The sequence below is a fragment of the Heterodontus francisci genome, chromosome 13, assembly GCF_036365525.1.
Source record: "Heterodontus francisci isolate sHetFra1 chromosome 13, sHetFra1.hap1, whole genome shotgun sequence".
Classification (NCBI taxonomy): Eukaryota; Metazoa; Chordata; class Chondrichthyes; order Heterodontiformes; family Heterodontidae; genus Heterodontus; species Heterodontus francisci.
The window spans coordinates 65,669,122-65,690,117 of NC_090383.1; the positions used below are offsets into that span (position 1 = coordinate 65,669,122).

Sequence of the window (20,996 nt, forward strand, 5' to 3'; positions counted from 1 at the left end):
GATTTCAACCATGACCTCTTTAGTTAAGCAAAGACATCTCAACCATTGGTCCTCACTGAAGGTGAGGTAGGAGACCCTCAGCAGCTATAACTTTTTACTGAGAGCCCTTCTCTCTTTCCTCCGCCTCCTTCTTCTAGTAGTTTGTCCTGTTCTATCTGGTCTCTGTTCATTCTCCCGGTCATACTCAATTCCAACAGGAAGGCCTACCAGGCCACTGATGTCTGAAAGTAACTTGTTTCAGCATAATCCTTTAAATCGTCAAAGAAAACTTTAGCACCAGCCACACCACACCCTGCCAGACTATTAAAATTTTAGACAAGTGTAAGAAAGCTCAAAAAATACATACAATTGCACCAATGGCCAGAGGAAATAATCCAGCACCTAACCTGCAAGTAGTTCATGATCCCTTCAAATAGTGCTTTGAGGGGTCCTTCATGTTATTTAATGCTGTGTTCAACTGTGCGAGGTTATTACAGGACATAGGCCAGAGCATGGTGTTCGAAAATGGCAGCGCTGTTAACATCAAATTAGCGTTGTACACTGATTGATGTCATAATCTGCTTACTTTGCATGCTGCCAGCAGTTGTTAGGTATGCATACAACTCGCTTTACCAAGATTATGTCCAGTGCACTTCACAGCACAGTGGATCTCAGCTTACCACTAAAAATGCTTCAGATTGAATTTCTGATCTAAAACTGAGCCGTCTGAAGGAAGTAATGAGCTTCTTTGCGGAAGGGTAAGTGGAAGAAAAATTTGTGTAAGAAATAAATGTCAACTTTAACTCTTGCTGAGCATCCTCTATCAGCAGACACAAAGCAAGGTTATTGGAGTTTCCTGTCATTGTCTAGACAACATGATATTACCGGGAGAAAACAGAAATCACAGCAAAGACCTCCTCCCTAATTTTATACATTATATATTTACTCTGGTCCATTCCTACAGCTTTTCCCCATGATACGCATCTTCTGAATAGCAACATGATCTACTCTGCCAATTTTGTTTTCTAATTCAAAACGAAGTCAGGGAAACTCATTCTCTGAACTTACCTCTCACATGTGGTTGTGCCTGGACCTCACTTGATGCTGTCCTTCTAATGGCACACTGCGAGCATGTGACGAATTACAGTTGAAGATGGCATAGTATGCAAAGTTATAATCTACTGTCCCACTGTACTACCTACAACTAATCTACTCTAAGTCATCCGAGAACTGCATCTAAATACTGAAGTTACAATTAGAACTCCTATTAGTCCTTCCCGAAAAAGCTACTCTTTTGCAAAGGTTGTCCTTTTATATTTCAACTAATTTAATAGGATGTAATCCACCACATTATGCTCCAACATGTTTCAGTGACACACAGATCCCTGTACCATCAAGCAGTTATCTCACTAGGTGTTCAGGCTGCTTCTTGTTTTTGCATGCCAACCCCAAATCTTATCAATATTTGGCCAGGCTATTCAAATCCAGTGATCTCCAGGTCAAATTTTATACTCCGCTTCATTGGCTAAAAAATTGAATTGATTTTAGATGAAATAGCAAGTGAATTTTACTTAAAATAGGTTTCATGTTTTCCAGAATGCAGAATGGAGGAGAAACAAAAAAACAGGTATAATTATTAAACTTATTATACAGCTAGAAATAAGCAACAAAAATGTAACATGGATACCTGTTTTCTGTACTAATCAAGTTCCCATGGCATTGCACACAGCATGTCAAGAAATATTTTTCAGGTCAAGCAGAGTTGGAGGACAGTTTGATAATTGAACCAAAATGGGGCAGGTTAAGAGGAGACAGGTGGGAATGGGATGAAGTAGAGGAAAAGAGGACAGGAGAGAGCAGAGGAGAGGATGAAAAGGGGGCAGCAAGGCTGGGGATGGGGTACGCACTTCAGGTCCTCCTAGAACTTCAAAAATATTTTTAAAACCAACAAAATTTATCTCTAAAGGCCACTGGTTAGATTTCTCAATGGCTGGAGAAACAGGACTGACGTGCTCTGCATGCTTAGTCCATTCCTCTTTGAAAAATGCAATATCAGGTTCTACAACAGGCACAAGACCCCAATTTGAATAACTAAACAATCTCCTGCCTGGTTTGGGTGGGAGCGTTGGCTGCTAAATTAGGGGCCTTTCTGAAAGTTGAAATGGTGCATAAGGTTCAATTAAATTATCACACATCATTGAGTGTTATTCCTGATTAAAAAGTCTGATTAAAATGTCTGATACCAATTTGTTGGAAAAGAGAAGATAACTCTATAAAATCTAAATTTATTTTGAAGATTAAAATAATTAGGGATTTGAAATATAGCAGTATATGCGATGAGAAAATGCTGAAAAATACATTTTCTGTCTACCTCCATCCTCATCAGTGTCAGTGTCAGACTCCTCACTGTCCACAGGCTTGTTGTCCCTGTTTCCATCGGTTTCCCAATTCCAGATCATCAAAGCAGTGTCAGCACCACCCACTGTCAGCAACAAGCTGTCATCCTGTGCCCACCTCACATTAGTCACATGTGCACTGTGTCCCACATACTTTTTAAACTTTGCATATTTGCCCTGGAAAACAAATTAGTCACATTTTTAGTTAGGTCTGTGGTTATCATGGCTTTATATACCAAGTATTAGTAACCCTTTATAATACTGAAGCATGGATACTATACCACAACAGAAAATAAATATAAAATAGATAGTAATTTTGACATTTTATTTTTTGCTGATAATTTTGATAGCTTTCTTTCTGCATTACTTAACTATAATTTATATTGCATTTAATAACAGAGAAAAGTGAGAGAAACTAATAGAGGGCTGTTTCCTTTACATAAATATTTGGTGTACTTGCTCAAAATCCAAGATGATATAACTAGTTGTAGAAGTTAGAAGAAAAAGTAATATACCACAAAGTGAAGTGCCAGTTTACCCTTCTGGAAAAAAACCAAGGATCCCTTTTTTCCTTTACCTGGGATAGACAGTAATTAGACACTGTGAACTAGATACTACATTCAAACAGGTCAGTATATTAAGCATACACTTGTGTTGACCTCCTGTGTGCCATATTGTGTATGTACACTTTTCATTTTGTGTATGAGAAATTTTGGGACATCATGCTATTCTATTAATTCACATTTTATTTTAAAAAGTTCAATTTATGTACCAAGATCTGTGCTATTCTACAAGTTCTACTTATATTAATATACAGATGATATGCAATATCTTTAATATTAAATATGTGTGCTTATTTTCTGGTGGTACCCATTATTCATCAACTTTTTCAAAATTTGGACCTAGAGCTTTACTGAGGGAGAACTGACTGTGGGAAAAGATTAACAAACATATGCCAGCCTCTGTGGCTTAGTAATGTTACGCAACTCTGCCTTTTGCAGGTGGCAGAGGCCATGGTCTGAAATTATGGCTCCCATTTTAAAAGGAGGGCTATGAATAGTGCAGTGAGCCCCAAATCAGGCAGCGCACCCAAAGATACTGGAGGCCCTGTTGATCTTCAAGGCAGGACCTTATTTGAATAAAAGGTCTTGGAGTCCTGCCGACCCAATGCCAGGTAATTGGCTGGTAAGTGAGAGCAGGAATGTGGTGGCAGGAGACTGCAGCTGGGAAACCCAAGGGAACAGTTCCTGGCAGTCATTGTGAAAAGTGTCCAGAGGCAATATGGGCAGGAGCAGGGAGTGGTGTTCCAGGATGCTTAAGGATTGTGGGGGTGGGGGACAAGATTGCTGCACAATCTGGAAAGGCTGGGGATGGGGGTTCCAGCGAGATTGAGGGTTGGGGAGCGGGGGGAGTGTGAGGCTGGGAATTCCAGTAAAATCGGACAAGGTGGGAGCTGGGAAGCCTAAGGACTCTTTCCTGGGCCTGCGACAGCATTCCTGCTGCTCCTGACCCACAAGGAGTTCTCAGAAAAAAGTACATTTTAAAGACTTACCATAACTCTACCAGAACTCAAAGGTTCTGGCTTCCACCTCAGAGGAAGTGCACTCCTCCAATTCTGGCCTCTTCAGCATCCCTGATTTTCTTTGCTCCACATTGGTGGCTGTGCCTTCAGCTGCCTAGGCCCTAAACTCTGGAATTCCCTTCCTAAACCTCTCTGCCTCTTTCTCATCCTTTAAGATGCTCCTTAAAACCTACTCTTTGATCAAGCTTTTGATCTCCTGTCCTAATATCTCCTCATGTGGCACAGTGTCAAAATTTGGTTGATAATTGCTCCTGTTAAGTGCCCTGGGATGTTTTCCACATTAAAGTTGCTATATAAATGCAAGTTGTTATTGTTAAGGATATATCTCTCCAGCGACACTAGGATGTTTAATTTAGCCATGTTTCTGCATCACAGCAGTGAGACAGAATGTGGGATAGAGGCTTGTGGCCATGTAAGCATTCAAAGAACTCAGCTTAAAGATTCAGAAAAGGGACACAGATTCTAGAGATCTTTATTATTTAAAAGTCAAGAAATCAGTGTGTGCAAGTTTAGCATTATTCTGCTGCATTCATTTTTGCTTTTGCGTGGATTTCCTTTTTGTTTCGATTTGACTGGTAGTTTTAGGTTGAATATGGTCCAACAGTGTGTGTTTTTTCTGAAGAGTACAGGTCTGTAAAACGGGAAACCCATGTTAAATAAGTTGATAAAAGGGTAACTGTTTTCTTTTATTTTTTAACTGTTAATCCTGCGGCTCTCTAACTCACTCACTTGGTTTCAGGTCGGGGAGGCAAAGAGCTGCCTGAGGAAACTGCCTTCTGACGTAAACATGAGTAAAGAATATTGGGATTGAAGTCAAAATATAACAGGACCTATTCTTAAGTAATGCAAATTTTCCACTAATGGGCTGAATTTAATCAGCCTGCCACCAAGACTGGTAAACAGCGCCATTCCCGTCCGTCATGTGGGCACCCACTCCATCGCAATTATTAAATGCCGCCTATTTTGCATATTGGAGGCGCGGTCCCCCCGAGGTGGAGGCAATTTGTTGATTACAGCCTCAGATAACTCCGAAGCAGGTGCTGGTGCCATATTTAAAGGCCTGCCAGGCCTGCATTCACTCTTGTCCTGGATACAGTGCAGTCTACAACTCTGTTCTACTGGATCCTGTATCTCTCCACCCCCTGAGGAAGGCAGTAGTTGATGTCAGAACAAAGACACAGGGTGGCCCCATGGTTCAGTGATGTCTTCCAGTGATGTCTTCCTGCAGATTCTCCTCTAGGCTGCAAGAGAAAGATGGGAGGTTCTCTTCCCCTGCGATGGCAAGAAGAGGTCCTCTCACCTGACCAAGCAAACCTGGGTGAAAATCACAGAGGAGGTTAGCAGACATGGGGTTACCCAGCGCAACTGGATCCAGTGCAGGAAGAGGGTCAATGACAACTGCGTTCGGCCAAGGTGAGTGCTCCATAATAGTCACTTTCTTGAGGATTGCATGTGACTATGCGGGAGGTTGCTTAACATGGGGAGGGTGGCAGAAATGCGGAGTTGCCTGAGTGCCTAGGGTTCTGTCTCTTCCTGACAGATGCATGGATACCTCTTGGCCACAGGTCTCCTTCCTTCATAGTTCACCCCCCCTTAACTCCCATGACAACTTGTGTCGGCATGAGTGACATCTGATTCCCCAGTAGGGGTGGAGAGGCGGAAAAGAGCTGAATTGTCATGTTGATCTGTGTGCCTTTCTCAACCATCTCCATCCTTCCTCTTGCAGGATACAAAGGCCCATAATAGGAGGGAGATGTCCCGGACAGGTGGAGGAATCCTAGATGTACATCCAAATGACCTCTGTCAAGGAAGAGCCCTCGGAGCTGGCAGGCACCGAGGGTGGCTACTCAGTAGGTGGTGGGGAGATTGGAGTCCCTGTGCAAGAGAGGGAGGATTGTCTCCATTGGCATGCGCATCAATGTTGGAGACCCACATAACGTTTGTTAGGCATCAGGAGAACTGCACAGCCTAATCCACACATGTTTGTGTTTTGCAGGTAGGCATTTGCAGGGTCCCACAACCACTGGGCGACAGTCCACCTCTGAGTAGGAAGACAATTCAGAGAATGCACCATCCCATGACTCTCTTGCACCCTCCAACAGCGCAGAGACTTTCAGCTGCACAAATAGCAGTATGGGAATATGATTTAGTGGCAATAACGGAAAAGTGGCTTAAAAATGGTGAGGACTGGGTGCTTAATATACAAGGATATAAAGTGTTCAGAAAAGATAACAAAGAAAAAAAAGGAGGTAGGGTGGCAGTCCTGATTAGGGAAGGCATTGCAGTGCTGGAAAGGGAGGATGTCCTTGAAGGAGCAAGGACAGAATCCATTTGGTTAGAGTTGCAGAGCAAAAAGGGTATGATCACGCTACTATAGGCCTCCAAATAGTGAGAGAGAGATAGCGGAGCAAATCTGCAGGGAAATCACAGAGATGTGCAAGAAATACAGAGTGGTAATATTGGGGGACTTCGATTACCCAAATATCGAATGGGATAATTTTAGAGTAAAGGATAAGGAGGGGAGGAATTTCTAAAATGTGTTCAGAACATCCTTGATCAGTATGTTCTCTGCCCAACTAGAAAAGAGGCATTGCTGGATCTGGCGCTCAGAAATGAGGTGGCCCAAGTGTCTGTGTGGGAGCACTTGGTTAAGAGTGATCATCGTATCATAAGGCTTAGACTAGTAATGCAGAAAAGCAAGGAACAAAATAAGGTAGAATGTCTAGATTGGAAGAGGGCTATTTCTGCTCAATGAGAAGGGATCTAGCTAGGGTAGAACAGAAGCAAAGACTAGCAGGAAGAGCTGTATTGGAACAATGGGTTATCTTTAAGGAGGAGATGCTTCGGGTACAGGCTCGGAACATTCCAACAAAGGTGAAAGGTTGGGGAACCAAGAACAGGGTTCCTTGGATGACGAGGGAAATAGAGATGATGATGAAACAAAAAGAGAGGGAGCAAGAGCATGTCAGGTGAACCCATCAGGTGAGAACTAGGCCCTATACAATAAGTTGAGAGGGGAGGTGAGGAGGAAAATAAGATTGGCAAAGACAGAATATGAAAATAGAATGGCAGGCAACATAAAAGGGAACCCAAAGATCTTCTGCCGGCATGTAAATAGTAAGCAAGTAGTAAAAGGAGTAGGGTCTATTAGGGACACAGAGGTTAATTTATGCTTGGAGGCACAAGGCAAGGCTAATATATTTAATGAGTACTTTGTATCAGTGTTCACTAGGAAATGGAGGCTGACAATATATCAGTAGAAGCAGAGGGAGTACAGGCATAGGATAAGATAAAAATTGAGAGGGGGGAGGTACTAAAAAGGTTGGCTATGCTTAGCGTAGATAAGTCACCTGGTCCAGATGGCTTGCATCCCAGGTTGCTAGAGGAAGTGGTGATGGAGATAGCCGAAGGGCTTGCCATAATCTTCCAATCTTTCCTGGATACGGGGGAGGTGCCAGAGGATTTGAGAGTGGCAAATGTGACATCTTATTCAAGAAAGGGTGTGAGGAGTGTCCTAGAAACTACAGGCCAATTAGTTTAACATCAGTGATGGGTAAGGTTTTAGGAACTATAATCAGGGATAATATCAATGGACACTTAGAGAGGTTTGAGTTAATTAAGAATAAAAACAGAAAAGTGCTGGAAATACTCAGCAGGTCTGGCAGCATCTGTGGAGAGAGAAGCAGAATTAATGTTTTAGGGCAGTGACCTTTCATCAGAACTGGCAAAGATTAGAAATGTAATAGGTTTTAAGTGAAGCGGGGGTGCGGGGGCAGGGTGGAGAAAGAGAACAAAAGGGAAGGTGTGTGATAGGACAGAGGACCGGAGAGATTAACTGACAAGGAGGTCATGGGGAAAAGGCAAAGAAAGTGTGCTAATGGTGTGATGAAAGACAAAGCATTAGTACAGAGAGAGTGTTAATGACAGAATAATGAACAGCCCTAGCCAAAAGCACAAACATGAAAAACCCAGTTTAAGGCAGGCACATGGTTAAAAAAAAACAAAAAAAAAAAAAAAGGGGCCAGTCATGCTCTGAAGTTATTGAACTCAATGTTCAGTCCGGAAGGCTGTAGATTGCCTAATTGGAAAATGAGGTGCTGTTCCTCGAGCTTGCATTGATGTTCACTGGAATACTGCAGCAGGCCAAGGAAAGACATGTGAGCACGAGAACAGGAGGTGTGTTGAAATGACAAGCAACTGGGAGCTCGGGGTCATGCTTGTGGACTGAGCAGGTGTTCCGCAAAGCGGTCACCCAATCTGCGTTTGGTCTCCCCAATGTAGAGCAGACCGCATTGTGAGTAGCGAATACAGTATACTAAATTGAAAGAAGTACACGTAAATCACTGCTTCACCTGAAAGGAGTGTTTGGGGCCATGGAAGGGCCATTGAGTTAATTAAGGCTAGCTATCATGGATTTGTAAAAGGAAGATCGTGCTTGACAAATCTAACTGAATTTTTTGATGAAGTAACAGAGAAGGTTGATGAAGAGAATGCAGTGGATATTGTTTATGTGAATTTTAAGAAAGCATTTTATGAGGTACAGCATAAAAGGCTGGTGAAGAAAATTGAAGCTCATGGAACAGGAGGGTCAGTGTCCAATTGGATAAAGAATTGGCTTATGGGCAGAAAACAGCGAATCGTAGTGAATGGTTGCTTTTCAGATTGGAGGATGGTAGACAGTGGTGTTCCCCAAGGGTCAGTGCTGGGACTACTGCTTTTTTGATATAAGTAAATGATTTGGATCTTGGAATACAGAGTTGAATCTCAAATTTTGCTGACAACACCAAATTTGGAAGTGCGGCAAACAGTGGGGATAATATGAACCGCCTGCAACAGGACATAGATAGGCTAGCAGAATGGGCAGACAGATGGCAAATGGAATTTAATACTGACAATTATGAGGTGTTGCATTTTGGCAGAAGGAATAGGGAGAGGCAATATATACTTAATGGCACAGTTCTAAAGAGTGTGCAGAAACAGAGGAACCTGGGGGTGCATGCACATCCATCTTTGAAGGTGGCAGGACATATTGAGAAAGCGATTAGTAAAGCATATGGGATCTTGGCTTCATAAGGAGAGGCATTGAGTGCAAAAGCAGGGAAGTTATGCTGAACCTTTATAAAGCTCTAGTTAGGCCCCAAATGGAGTATTGCGTCCAGTTCTGGTCGAAACACTCTAGGGAGAATGTGAGGGTCCTTCAGAGTGTGCAGAGGAGATTTACTAGAATGGTTCCAGGGATGGAGGTTTATAGTTACAAGGTTAGGTTGTAAAAGCTAGGTTTGTTTTCTTTAGAACAAAGGAGATTGAGGCGAGATTTAATAGATGTGTACAAGACTATGACAGACATAGATAAGTTAGACAAGGAAAAACTGTTCCCATTAACAAATGGTACAAGGACTAGGGGACACAGATTGAAAGTTGTAGGCAAAAGATGCAGGCGGAATATGAGGAAACACTTTTTTATGCAGCGGGTAGAAATGACCTGGAACTCGCTGCCCATCAGGGTGGTGGAAGCGGAGACGATCAATGCCTTCAAGAAGAAGTTGGATGGTCACCTGAGAGAAGTAGACTTGCAGGGCTACAGGGATCGAGCCGGGGAGTGGAATTGACAGCATAACTCCGTGGAGAGCCGGCATGGATTTCATGGGCTGAATGGCCTCCTTCTGCGCCGTAAATGACTCTATGACCTCAGTGGGTACCCGTTCGGCTTTAGAATCTGGGTCACAAGCTGGTGAGAGCACCGACCAGGTGCACGAGCAGCTGGCAGAGGCTGAGACAGTTGAGGCCTCTGACAGTTGGTGGACTGTGGATGGCCAGGCTCATGCTGAGCCATTGAGTGATAACGAGCCTCTGGTGTCAACAGCACAGGGCACACTGGAGTTGCAAAGAGGGATAGGGCAAAATCTGGCCGAGATACCAGAGGCCATGCATAGCCATGTGGGAATGACGGAGGAGTTCCTCCATGCCATGACAGCTGCCATATCTCAGGCCTATGAGCGCATGGCTTCCTCCATTGAGAGGTTGGCCATGCTCATGGAGAGCCAGATCCCACAGATTTGTGCTGACCTGCACACTATCGCCATGGTCATCAGCTCAATACAGCAGTGGCAAGACGAGAGAAGGAACAGGAGCCCAGATGATTCTGCAGCTCTGGTTCTTCTCTGATGATCAGGGAGGCTCAAGAAAGCCTTCAAAAGGGAGGAGGAGAGGCTGACAGCCACATCTGGGGGTTCCCCTTAGGGCACCTAGTGTGCCACCCAGCTCCTCAGCTCCTCCGCCAGTGAGCCCAGCTCCAGCAGCCACGATGCCTGAGGAGAGCCCTGCACCAGTCCAGAGACACCTAGGCAATCGGGGTCTTCCAGGCCTCAGGCAACCTGAGAACTCCCGCCAAAGACATCACAGGCCAAGGGGCAGCCTGATTAGCAGCCTGCCTCTAGCCTTGTTGCTGTCGCAGGGATCACACCACGTAGGAGCACCCACAAACTGATTAAAAAGAGCACATAGCAACATTTTGGGTTTCACGGGTGTATATTAAACCTTTTGTGTTAAATAATTAAAAGATGCTTTGTTAAATCTTTAGGCATCATTGTTTGAATGCCATGCTCCATTATGCCTTAATTGTGAGATGCAGACCTCACCCTTCCCCCTTAGGGCAATGTCAATGTGAATACAACCCTCATTAACATGCCAATGTGATGAGAGCCTTTGTTAATAAATATTCTCCCATGGGCACTAGCACACATTGCCAATGCGCACACTAGACAGGGATCACAGAAAGGACATGACAGAGCTCTAGCATTAAGGTGAGCCTTTATTTCACTCTCTGTGAATGGACACCAGGATGGCTGCAAACGTGTCGTTGTGAGCTTCTCTTTTTCCTCCTTTGTGCGTAGCTCTATTGTCTGGCTTCCTGCCTTGGTACATGAGGATGTGCAAATTTTGTCGGTGCAGTCGCTCTTGGACCTCAGTTGCTATCCTTAATGATGGCCCAACATCTGTTCCAGCTGTGTGATCACACAGACCCAACACACAGCTATTTGCCGACCCAATACTGACCCCCACCCCCTGAAATACACATTTTGCCCCCTTTCAGAGATCCTGCTACACCGGACCCATTTGCAGAGCCTCTGCTACCCCAGAGCCCTTTGCAGAGCCTGCACCAACGCGCTCCCACAATGGCCTCCAAACCCCCCTCTTCCCATAGGCTGCAGTGCTCAAGGCTGCTTACCCCTTGCGCCAATGTGCCCTCTTGCCTTTGTGCTGCCAGTAAGTTAATAAGTTAACTGTTACAGCTCTAACTTTTGCCAGTTCTGATAAAGGGTCACAGACGTGAAAAGTTAACTCTGTTTCTCTCGACACAGATGCTGCCAGACCTTCTGAGTATTTCCGGCACTTTCTGTTCTCATTTCAGAGTTCCAGCATCTGCAAAATTTTGCTCTTATCTCAGCAATTTAAAATAGGTACCCGTCGTGTTGCAGCAAGAGTGCTGCCATTGTGCTTTCCCGCCACTGACAAAATCCAGAACTGACGTCACAACGCCAGATTTCCAGGCAGACAGCTGCATTGCAATTCTTCGGTCTGCCATCCGACCACCCCCCACCAACAAAACATCGCCTCCCCACCCCCACCCACTGCCACCATTCCCACTCTCAACGGTCACACAAAATCCAGCCCAATGTGGGCAAACTTTTCTGTCTGTTTGATTCTGAATGTTCCAATGTTTGTGAACAGTGTTCTTTCAACTTGCTTTAAAACACTGGAATGCTCCAACGGAAGTCTTCCAGGTGCATGGTAAGTGTGAAGCCATGACTATATTTTATTCATTTTTTAATTTAGGTTTCTGTCTTAAAATATCCCTCCCTCCCCCTTTTCATCTCTAACTGTCCTTCATGCCTTCACTACTGAGTGCCAAGAAGAAGAAACATCAAAGCCAGAGTTCCAAAATTAAAAATCAAAATGCTGCAAATGCACAGATGATTATCAGCATCAGAAGGAGAAACAATAAGTTCATAATTGGGCTACAGCTTTTCATCGGATTTCTGCTTTGTAGGTGTTTGCACGTTTGCACAAGTGGCTATTGAGCCCACACCATCTTTTTGCAGCCCAAACTCCACTTAGTATAAGACTAAGGCTGAGTGAGTGGATCCCATACAAACCTCCACTCTGCACAGTCCAGAGTTCATGGATCCTGCTCCCAGGATATTGTGAATGTTTCTGCCCTATCCTTGACTACAATAAGAGATTTCTGTCTTTAGTTCATGTAGCATTTAAAAATAGCTAGAATTAAAACAGAAGGGCTGAATACCAGAAGTGGGCACCCCAGGTGAGTAGTGGCACCCTCTGGGTGCTGTGGTCTGGAAATTGCAGGCTTGCAATTGATTTTCTACCCATAATTTAATTAGATGGAAAATGAAGGTCTGTGGTCTTGCGATTTTCAGACCAGCACTCCCTGAAATGAAAATTGCACAGGTTGTACAAAGGGCAGGTGAGCTACTCTTCCAGATTCCTGTCCAAACAGTGAAGATGGATTTTTATCTCTATGCATTTTAGTATGTTCAACTTCCCAGTAATTCCATGCCAAATTTTTTAGGCCACATTTAATTTAGGCTTTTCATCTCCTATGTCAAATGATTTGGTAATTTTTTTTAAAGATCTTCAGCCACATTAAACTCTAACTCTAAGGCTATGAATAAAATCTTTCTTCTCCAGCATTTTAACAATACACTGTATTCTTTAGGATTTAGAACCAACTTTGCCCCTCTAAATCACTGCAGTTATACTTAAAATAACTTTAAACCTAATTTTCATACTAATTACATGCACCACATGAAAGTGGAAGCATTTGAAAAATACCTAAAACAATTACGGATCAAAAGCTTGTGCAACTGCAAAATTTGAATAGGTTATTATGTTTGATGGTACACACTGTTACGACCAGGTGAGAAAGGTATCTAGGGGTCCCTCTCAGCTTTCACCTTGTCTTACTGTAACAGGGTTTAATTTTTAAAACACTGTTTTTAGCTCCCCGTTGGTGAATCCTTGTTCAACGCTTTCCAATTATAAGGCAAAGAAACCAGCACAAACAGGTTTTCTTAGGTTTAAAGAAGAAAAGTTGAAATTTATTAAACTTGAACTTAAACTCTAATTTGTTTGACACCTACGGATGCACAACGCCCCCACGCTAGCATGTATATGCGATACACACATGCAAATAGAGAGAGAAAAGACCAGAAAAAAAGTGGAAACGTTTGAATCAATATCGGAAGAGTTTTTGTCATGGTTCTTCGAGCTCACTTTACCAGTCCTTGATTGTAGGTAGATCTTGATTTTCGTTGAGGCCCAGTATTCTTCTTAAACCTTGTTCGCTGCAGGAGACTTTTCTCTCTTGGGGTTCATGTGTCTTCGGTGGATTCAGAGGCTTGTGAGAAAGAGATGGGAGCAGACAGGAGGGATCTTCTCAGTCCAGGAGCAAGCAGTCTTTCTGAGTTCAAACTCTCTGTGGCTAGTTCAAAAAACCCTGGAACAGCCAGTTAGTCATGTGACCAGCTGGTCCAACCAGTCCTGGTCCCTGTGAATTGCAGGTCCTGGAATGCATTTCCACACCCTCTCACTGTCCAGTGATCAACATCCATTGTGGGTTGAATGTGTCAGAGAATGGTCCTTGGTCCACACAAGCACCATCTGTTAGGATGCAAATGTTTTTTCCAGCCAAGTCTGGCAGCACTGGTAACAGGCCTTCTCTTCTTCCCAGCAACAATTTGAAATTTAATGTCCACATGGTGAAATTAATATGCCTCATTCTTGGCACATGGGGGCCCACCTCCACACCCAGTGGAATGAAATGCAATTTGTGAAAAGCACATTTCATTAAAAAGGTCAACAGAAAACATAAGATACAGAAAAAAAACTGCATTTCTCTCATTCGTTCCCATTCATTCATAAATCCTAAAACTTATTACAGCCTGTCTTTTCTTAGTGGCAGTGCTGTTTTAATTGTCCCTTTTCTGGCATCCCAATAAACATGTATTTTTTTTTGGGTAAGTTTTTCTTCAGTTTGCCCATTTCCATGGCTTCTAGGGTCTTTGAGACGTTTAAGTGTAATTAGCCCTGAGTTGGCATTTTTTTTCCCCAGGAGAGTCAGTAGTGGGTGGGTCTATCCTGAACTCTCCTTCAGTGCTTTGTTGAGTCATGCAAAGGCTTTTAACTTCAGGGGATACATGTTTTGCTCGTTTTCTGACTGTGGAGGAGGATTCTTTGCTAATCTCCCCTTTGTCCTCTGGGACACTCCTGCCTGCAGGTATTTGTGCAGACTCTATGACATGCCCCTGTGGCACTTCTACTAGGTGAGGCATCACCCTCAAGGTTTCTCTGCCCCCTAGAGGTCTTTCTATGTCTCTGCAGGTTCCTGTAAATGCTATTAGCAACTCTGGTGGGGTGCTTCCAGTATCTGCATTTATCCAGGAGGATGTGGGGTCTAACTTTTCATGTTTCTCGGGGTTGGTTGACCGGACAGTAGGGGTTTACATCCAGGATTCCTCCTGTACTTCCTTTAACCTGTCCTCTTGGTCACTTTATCCCCTTCCCAGTCTAACCTTTTGCCAGCCTTGTGTCTGCCTGTCCCTTTCTGTTCTCAGCGGGGGTCCCTTACAGTTCACCAGCCCTCTGCTGGAGGGTCCTCCTAACACTGGTGCAGGGCTTAGGGGTGCAAATTTCACTGTAGGTTGGGGTCTCCCCTCAACTTGGCAGGTATGGCAACTCCTGCAGTACTCCACCACATCTTTGTGGAGTTTTGGCCAGTCAAACTGCTTTCTTATATGGGCTTTGGTGTTTTGTATACCGGCATGTACAGCCATTGTAGTCTCGCGGGCCCTTCTTAATATTTCTCGCCGGTACCTCTGCGGCACCACTGGTGAACTACTGTCCACTCCTTGCTCTCAGGTCTGTGAGGAGAACTCCATTTCCTCATCAATACCTCATTCTTTAAATAGTAGCAATCAGGGACTCCCTCTGCTTCACTTTCAGACTGGGCAGCCTGTGCTAACTCTCACAATACTGGGTTGGCTTGCTGAGCCTCAGCTTGGGAAAATCCATTTAATTCATTCCCTGAGTCTCCTAACTTTCCAAAGAAAGTCTCAGACAGACAGACCTGGTCATCTGCCTGTAATGCCAATTCAGTCTCCTGTTTGGGAGCTGGTTTGATCATGGCCTGATCCACTACACATTCATGGAAACTGCAGGGGCCCGTCTCCTGCCACTGCCCCGTCTCTCTGACCTCCTGTGGTCTTCCTTTAACTACTGGGGGGGCTACCACCTTCACCCCATCAGATCATTACCTAGGAGCAGGTCAACCCCATCCACAGGCAAACTAGGGACAATCCCTACGGTCACTGGTCCTGAAACTAGGTCGCACTCCAGGTGTACCCGGTGTACAGGTACAGGCATACACTGCCCTCCAATACCATTCACCACCATTCTAGTGTTCACTGCACTCTCTGGGGGAAAGGTCAGACCTTTTCCCAGTAAAAGGGATCTAGTGGCCCTTGTGTCCTTGAGAATTACTAGGGGTTGGTTGCTTGCCCAACTTGAGGGGTATGGGGGTTACTTTCCCATCAGACACAAAACCTTGATAATCCTATTAAATTTTCCTACACTTGTAGCCGTAAGCTTCCTGGGTCTCACTCTTACTGCAGTTAAAGCCACAGTTTGTTCTGCTGTGCTTTCCATCATGTTCCTTTCCTCACTGAGTGGGTGTGCCCTGATTAACCCTACAGATTTTCCCTTTAATTTCCAGCAATCAGCTTTTAAATGCCCGGCTTTATTACAATTGAAGCACACAGGTCTCTGGGTCTCACTCCTGCTCAGAGCACCTTCCTTTTTGGCTAGAGGAGGGCCCCCTGTGTCTCCTGCGTTTCTTTCTCTCTCAGGACTGCTTAGGCTCCTATCACCTTTCCCACCCTTTGTCCTTTTCAGATTTGTGGAGGTGACTAGGAAAAGTTCTCCCCTGGGAAACTGACTTACAAATTAAAGCAAACTCATCAGCTAGAATGGCCGCTTGCCGGGCTCTCGGAACCCTCTGCTCCTCTACATGGGTCTTCATGGAGAGTGACAGAGAGTCTTTAAACTCCTCTAACAGAATTACTTCTCTGAGATTCTCATAGCTGAACTGTACTTTAAGAGCCCTCAGCCACTGGTCAAAAGCCAGCTGCTTACTTCTTTCAAACTCCAAATAAGTTTGATTAGCTTGCTTCTTGAGGGTTCTAAACTTTTGGCGATAGGCTTCGGGTACCAATTTATATGCCCCGAGGATAGCATTTATTGTCAGTTCACAATTTGATGAACTCTCATCTGGCAACAGAGAATAAAACTCATGGGCTTTTCCAGTTAGCTTGCTTTGTAATAAAAGAGGCCAGGTCTCAGCTAGCCATTTTAGCTGCCTTGCTGATTTCTCAAAGGACACAAAAAATGTTTCAACATCCTCCTCATTGAATTTTGGAATTAGTTCAGCTAGTTTTAACAAGGGCGGCACAGTGGCGCAGTGGTTAGCACTGCAGCCTCACAGCTCCAGGGACCCGGGTTCGATCCTGGGTACTGCCTGTGCGGAGTTTGCAAGTTCTCCCTGTGTCTGCGTGGGTTTCCTCCGGGTGCTCCGGTTTCCTCCCACATGCCAAAGACGTGCAGGTTGATAGGTTAATTGGCCATCATAAATTGCCCCTAGTATAGGTAGGTGGTAGGGAAATATATAGGGACAGGTGGGGATGTGATAGGAATACGGGATTAGTGTAGGATTAGTATAAATGGGTGGTTGATGGTCGGCACAGACTCGGTGGGCCGAAGGGCCTGTTAAAGTGCTGTATCTCTAAACTAAACTAAACTAAACTAAGTCTGTACCCATCCCTGAATTACGCTCCTCCATATTGCCCATGCTTTCATTAGGGTTACTCTGTCACCCAACCCCCCCCCCCAGTTAACTCAAGCCACTTCAGCTCTCTCTCTTCGCATTCCTTCCGCAATATTCTTTTTCTCTCTCTCTCTCTCTCTCTTGTTCCTTCTCCTCTCTTTCTTTCTCTTCACGTTCCTTCTGGAAGGTTCTCTCTTTTTCCCTCTCCTGTCTCTTTCTTTCTTTTTCCTCTAATTCAAGTTTCCTCTGTTCCAATTGTAGCTTTGCTAGCAATACCCTGTTGGGGTCTACTTCTAACACTGCATCTGCTTCCTCAGATTCAAGGGAAAATGGTTGGCCACTATTCTTAGCAGTTCAGACTTCCTAGCCTTGCCATGTACAGTGATCCCACGCTGCTCAGCCATTTTCCTCCTCCTCCATAGACAGTGCTTTTAACTTATCCCAAGTTACTTCACCCTGGCTTGGAGAGCTACTAGCTTCAATTGCAGACATGTTAGTATTCAAGCACACACAACCACAAGAAAACCGGTATTGGAATCTTGCTGCTTTTTGATTGGGAACAATTTGGCTTCCCACTTCCAATTTCTAATATTTGTCAGTTCCGAAGAAGGGTCACTGACCCGAAACGTTAACTCTGCTTCTCTTTCCACAGATGCTGCCAGACCTGCTGAGTGAATCCAGCATTTCTTGTTTTTGTTTCCAATTTCTCTCGTTTGTCTGTGGGTAAAAACCCGGACAGTAGTCCCCAAATTTCTGTTATGACCAGGTGAGAAAGGTGTCTAGAGGTCCTTCTCAGCCTTCACCTGGTCTTATTGTAACAGGGTTTAATTTTTAAAACACTGTTTTTAGCTCCCCTTTGGTGAATCCTTGTTCACCGCTTTCCAATTATAAGGCAAAGAAATCAGCACAAACAGGTTTTCTTAGGTTTAAAGAAGAAAAGTTGAAATTTATTAAACTTGAACTTAAACTCTAATTCGTTTGACGCCTAAAGATACACGACGTGCCAACGTTAGCATGCATACGCGATACACACATGCAAATAGAGAGAGAAAAGAGCCTAAGAAAAATAAAGTGGAAAATTTGAGGCACTATCTAAAGAGTTTTTGTTATGGTTCTTCGAGCTCACTGTAGAGTCCTTGATTGTAGGTAGATCTTGCTTTTCGTTGGGGCCCAGTACTCTTCGTAAACCTTGTTCGTTGTAGGAGACTTTTATCTCTTGGGGTTCATATGTCTTCAGTGGATTCAGAGGCTTGTGAGAAAGAGATGGGAGCAGATAGGAGAGATCTTCTCAGTCCAGGAGCAAACAGTCTTTCTGAGTTCAAACTCTCTGTGGCTAGTTCAAAAAACCCTGGAACAGCCAGTTAGTCATGTGACCAGCTAGTCCAACCAGTCCTGGCTCCTGTGAATTGCATCACCCCAGCAGGTCCTGGAATGCACTTCCCCATCCCCTCACTGTCTGGTGATCAACATCCATTGTGGGTTGAATGTGTTAGGGAATGTTCCTTTGTCTACACAAGCACCATCTGTTAGTATGCAAATATTTTTTCCAGCCAAGTTTGGCAGCACTGGTAACAGGCCTTCTCTTCTTCCCAGCAACAATTTGAAATTTAATGTCCACATGGTGAAATTAATATGCCTCATTCTTGGCAGGTGGGGGCCCAGCATGACAACACACAAAAAGTACTATTTAGCCCATTTATCACATAGGTTTTTAAAACAAAGGTGAATTGACTAAACATTTATACAGTTTTCTTTTTGTATTTAAGCATTTAAACAAACAAAGTGACTCCTGACAATGAAGCCAACGCCGACGTCATCAGTGTGTTCACAGCTGCGCACATGTGCAGAATGGTTTCTTCCTGCCAGTGTGGTGCTGCACATGTGCAGTCTATGTCAGCACCCGGCTTGCCAGGACTAATTCGCGCATGCGCTCCAAAACATTATTGCGTGCTGGAACAGGGCCGCTCGCTCCCCGCCTTGCTGCTGCCTTCCCTCAGCCATTCTCTCCTGGCCTTGTTGCTGCCTTCCCGCAGCCACACTCTCCTGGTGTTGCCACTTCCCCCTCTCAGCTGCTCAAACCCTGCTTCAGCACCCACCTGCCACCGCGGCCACTCGGTCCAGGCCTCGCCGCGTCCTCCCCTCGGCCAATCGCTCCCGCCACGCTGCCTGAAGAATCGGCAGGAAATAAGCCGCTGAAGCACAAGATGGGGAGCAAGCAGCTGAGGGAAGGGAAAGGCAAAGCAGAGAGCGAGCGGTGAGCAGAGGGCATGGGAGGGAGCGGCGAAGAGAAGCACGGTGGCAGAAGGGAGCGGGGTACTGTAGGGGTGGAATGGAGGTGGCTATCACAGCCATTGAGGAGATTTGAGCTTAATTTGTTTTTTGTGATAAATTGAGCAGCGCCATCTTTATTACTGGCAGCTGCCTTGACATCGCAGACAGTGACGTTTCAGTGGATGAGGCTGCATTTGCGCATGTGCCAGTACTGCACCACCTAGTGGTGCATTGTCAGCAAACACAGCCTAAAACAAAATACTAATCAATCAAGTTACCTTTACTGGGTATGAAAAGAGCTTCATAAAGCCAAAGTCATCCCCTGTGACTATGAGTTTTTTGTCTTTTGTTAGACAGGCCGCATTGACATCTGTGATATCACTGTGTGTAGGCCAGATTCCTTCACACGTTGGTCCTAAAACACATGTCCAAGAATCCCAATATATCTTCTCTATCTGCAAAAAAAATGAAACAGATAAACTGGAACTTCCTTCAGACCAAATTTCAGTTATGATTTACCAGTTTCTGACAGAATAATTGATTTCAACATAACTACATATTTTGAATAATAAAGAGAATGTTGGTGCAGCAAGTATGTGCTCCCGAGAGATATTGATAGTTCCCTGCATAAAACTTTACTGTTGAGCATATTGAAGTCATTCAGTGGCTGCTCATGGATATCACACTAGAATTTCTATGTGTAAGTGTTAATGGCTAGACACTAAGGGCGAGAAATTGGGTAAACCCAAAAAGGGGCACGGGAATCATGGAATGCAATTAGCCCATGCCCATTCATTGTATAGCAGACAGCATGGTAGATCTGTGCTGCCTGCTGCTTTATATGATTGCTGCATGCAGCCAGTGCTATCTGCATTGTTCATTGGCTGCATGCATCAGCAGAAGGCCCAATATCAGAAGTGGCTGGTGTTACTTAAAGGCAGCTTGCACCTCCTATATAGGACATGTAGAGTGGTTGCAAGAGGTGGTGGGAGTCATTTGAAAACTGAATATGTGCTCTTATACTTTGAGCAATGGCTGCACATAAGACATCAAGATTTTCAGACAATGTATTGGAGGTCTTGGTGGAAGAGGTGGAAAGCAAAGATGTTGTGTATCTGCTGGGGGACAGGAGGCCCTCCAGACAGATGCTCAGGAGGCAGTGGGAAGAGGTGGTGGCAGAGGTCAACGCCAGGAGTGTTGCTCCAAGAACATGTACGTAGTACAGGAAGAAATCTAACCATCTTACACGAGTTGTCAAGGTGAATGAGTTCATCTTTAAATGGCATATCCTACCAACTGTACTACTTGCCTCACCCACTGCTCATTTCACTACACCCCCAACACCAACCTACTAACAACGTCTATTAATCAGTACTCAATCTTTCAATTCATATGCTTTATACCAACCTCACACACTTGGTGCTGTTGCAAGCCTCACATCCACAATCCACAGCTTGCGCACATTGGCAGCTATTCAACCATGGCAGCCACATCACCCAAACAGACTGGACTGAGACTCACTGACAGAATTCCTTCTTTCTTGCAGAAGAAGGTGGCACAAAACAGCAGCCAGTAGCAAAGAACTGGAGGAGGACTAGTAAACCTCCATGGAGGAGACAGTGCTGGTCATTTCCTCCCACTGCCAAAGACTTGCAGGTGATAGGTAAATTGGCCATTGTAAATTGCCCCTAGTGTAGGTAGGTGGTAGGGAATATGGGATTACTGCAGGGTTAGTATAAATGGGTGGTTCTTGGTCGGCACAGACTCGGTGGGCCGAAGGGCCTGTTTCAGTGCTGTATCTCTAAATAAATAAATGACAGGAAGAGGGACATTGCTAGGACCCTGGCTACTGGGGGGGGGGGGTGCTGAA

General features: G+C 44.6%; 1 protein-coding gene across 1 annotated transcript in view; it reads right to left on the reverse strand.

Moving 5' to 3' along the window:
* The window catches only part of LOC137376798 (echinoderm microtubule-associated protein-like 6), a 741,885-nt gene that overhangs the window by 175,061 nt on the left and 545,828 nt on the right, over positions 1 to 20,996 (reverse strand). The window contains exons 26-27 of the mRNA XM_068045814.1: positions 19,405 to 19,581; positions 2,351 to 2,552 (exon numbers count right to left, since the gene is read on the reverse strand). Of these exons, the coding sequence (XP_067901915.1) occupies positions 2,351 to 2,552; positions 19,405 to 19,581 (379 nt within the window). The remainder of the gene's footprint in view (positions 1 to 2,350; positions 2,553 to 19,404; positions 19,582 to 20,996) is intronic.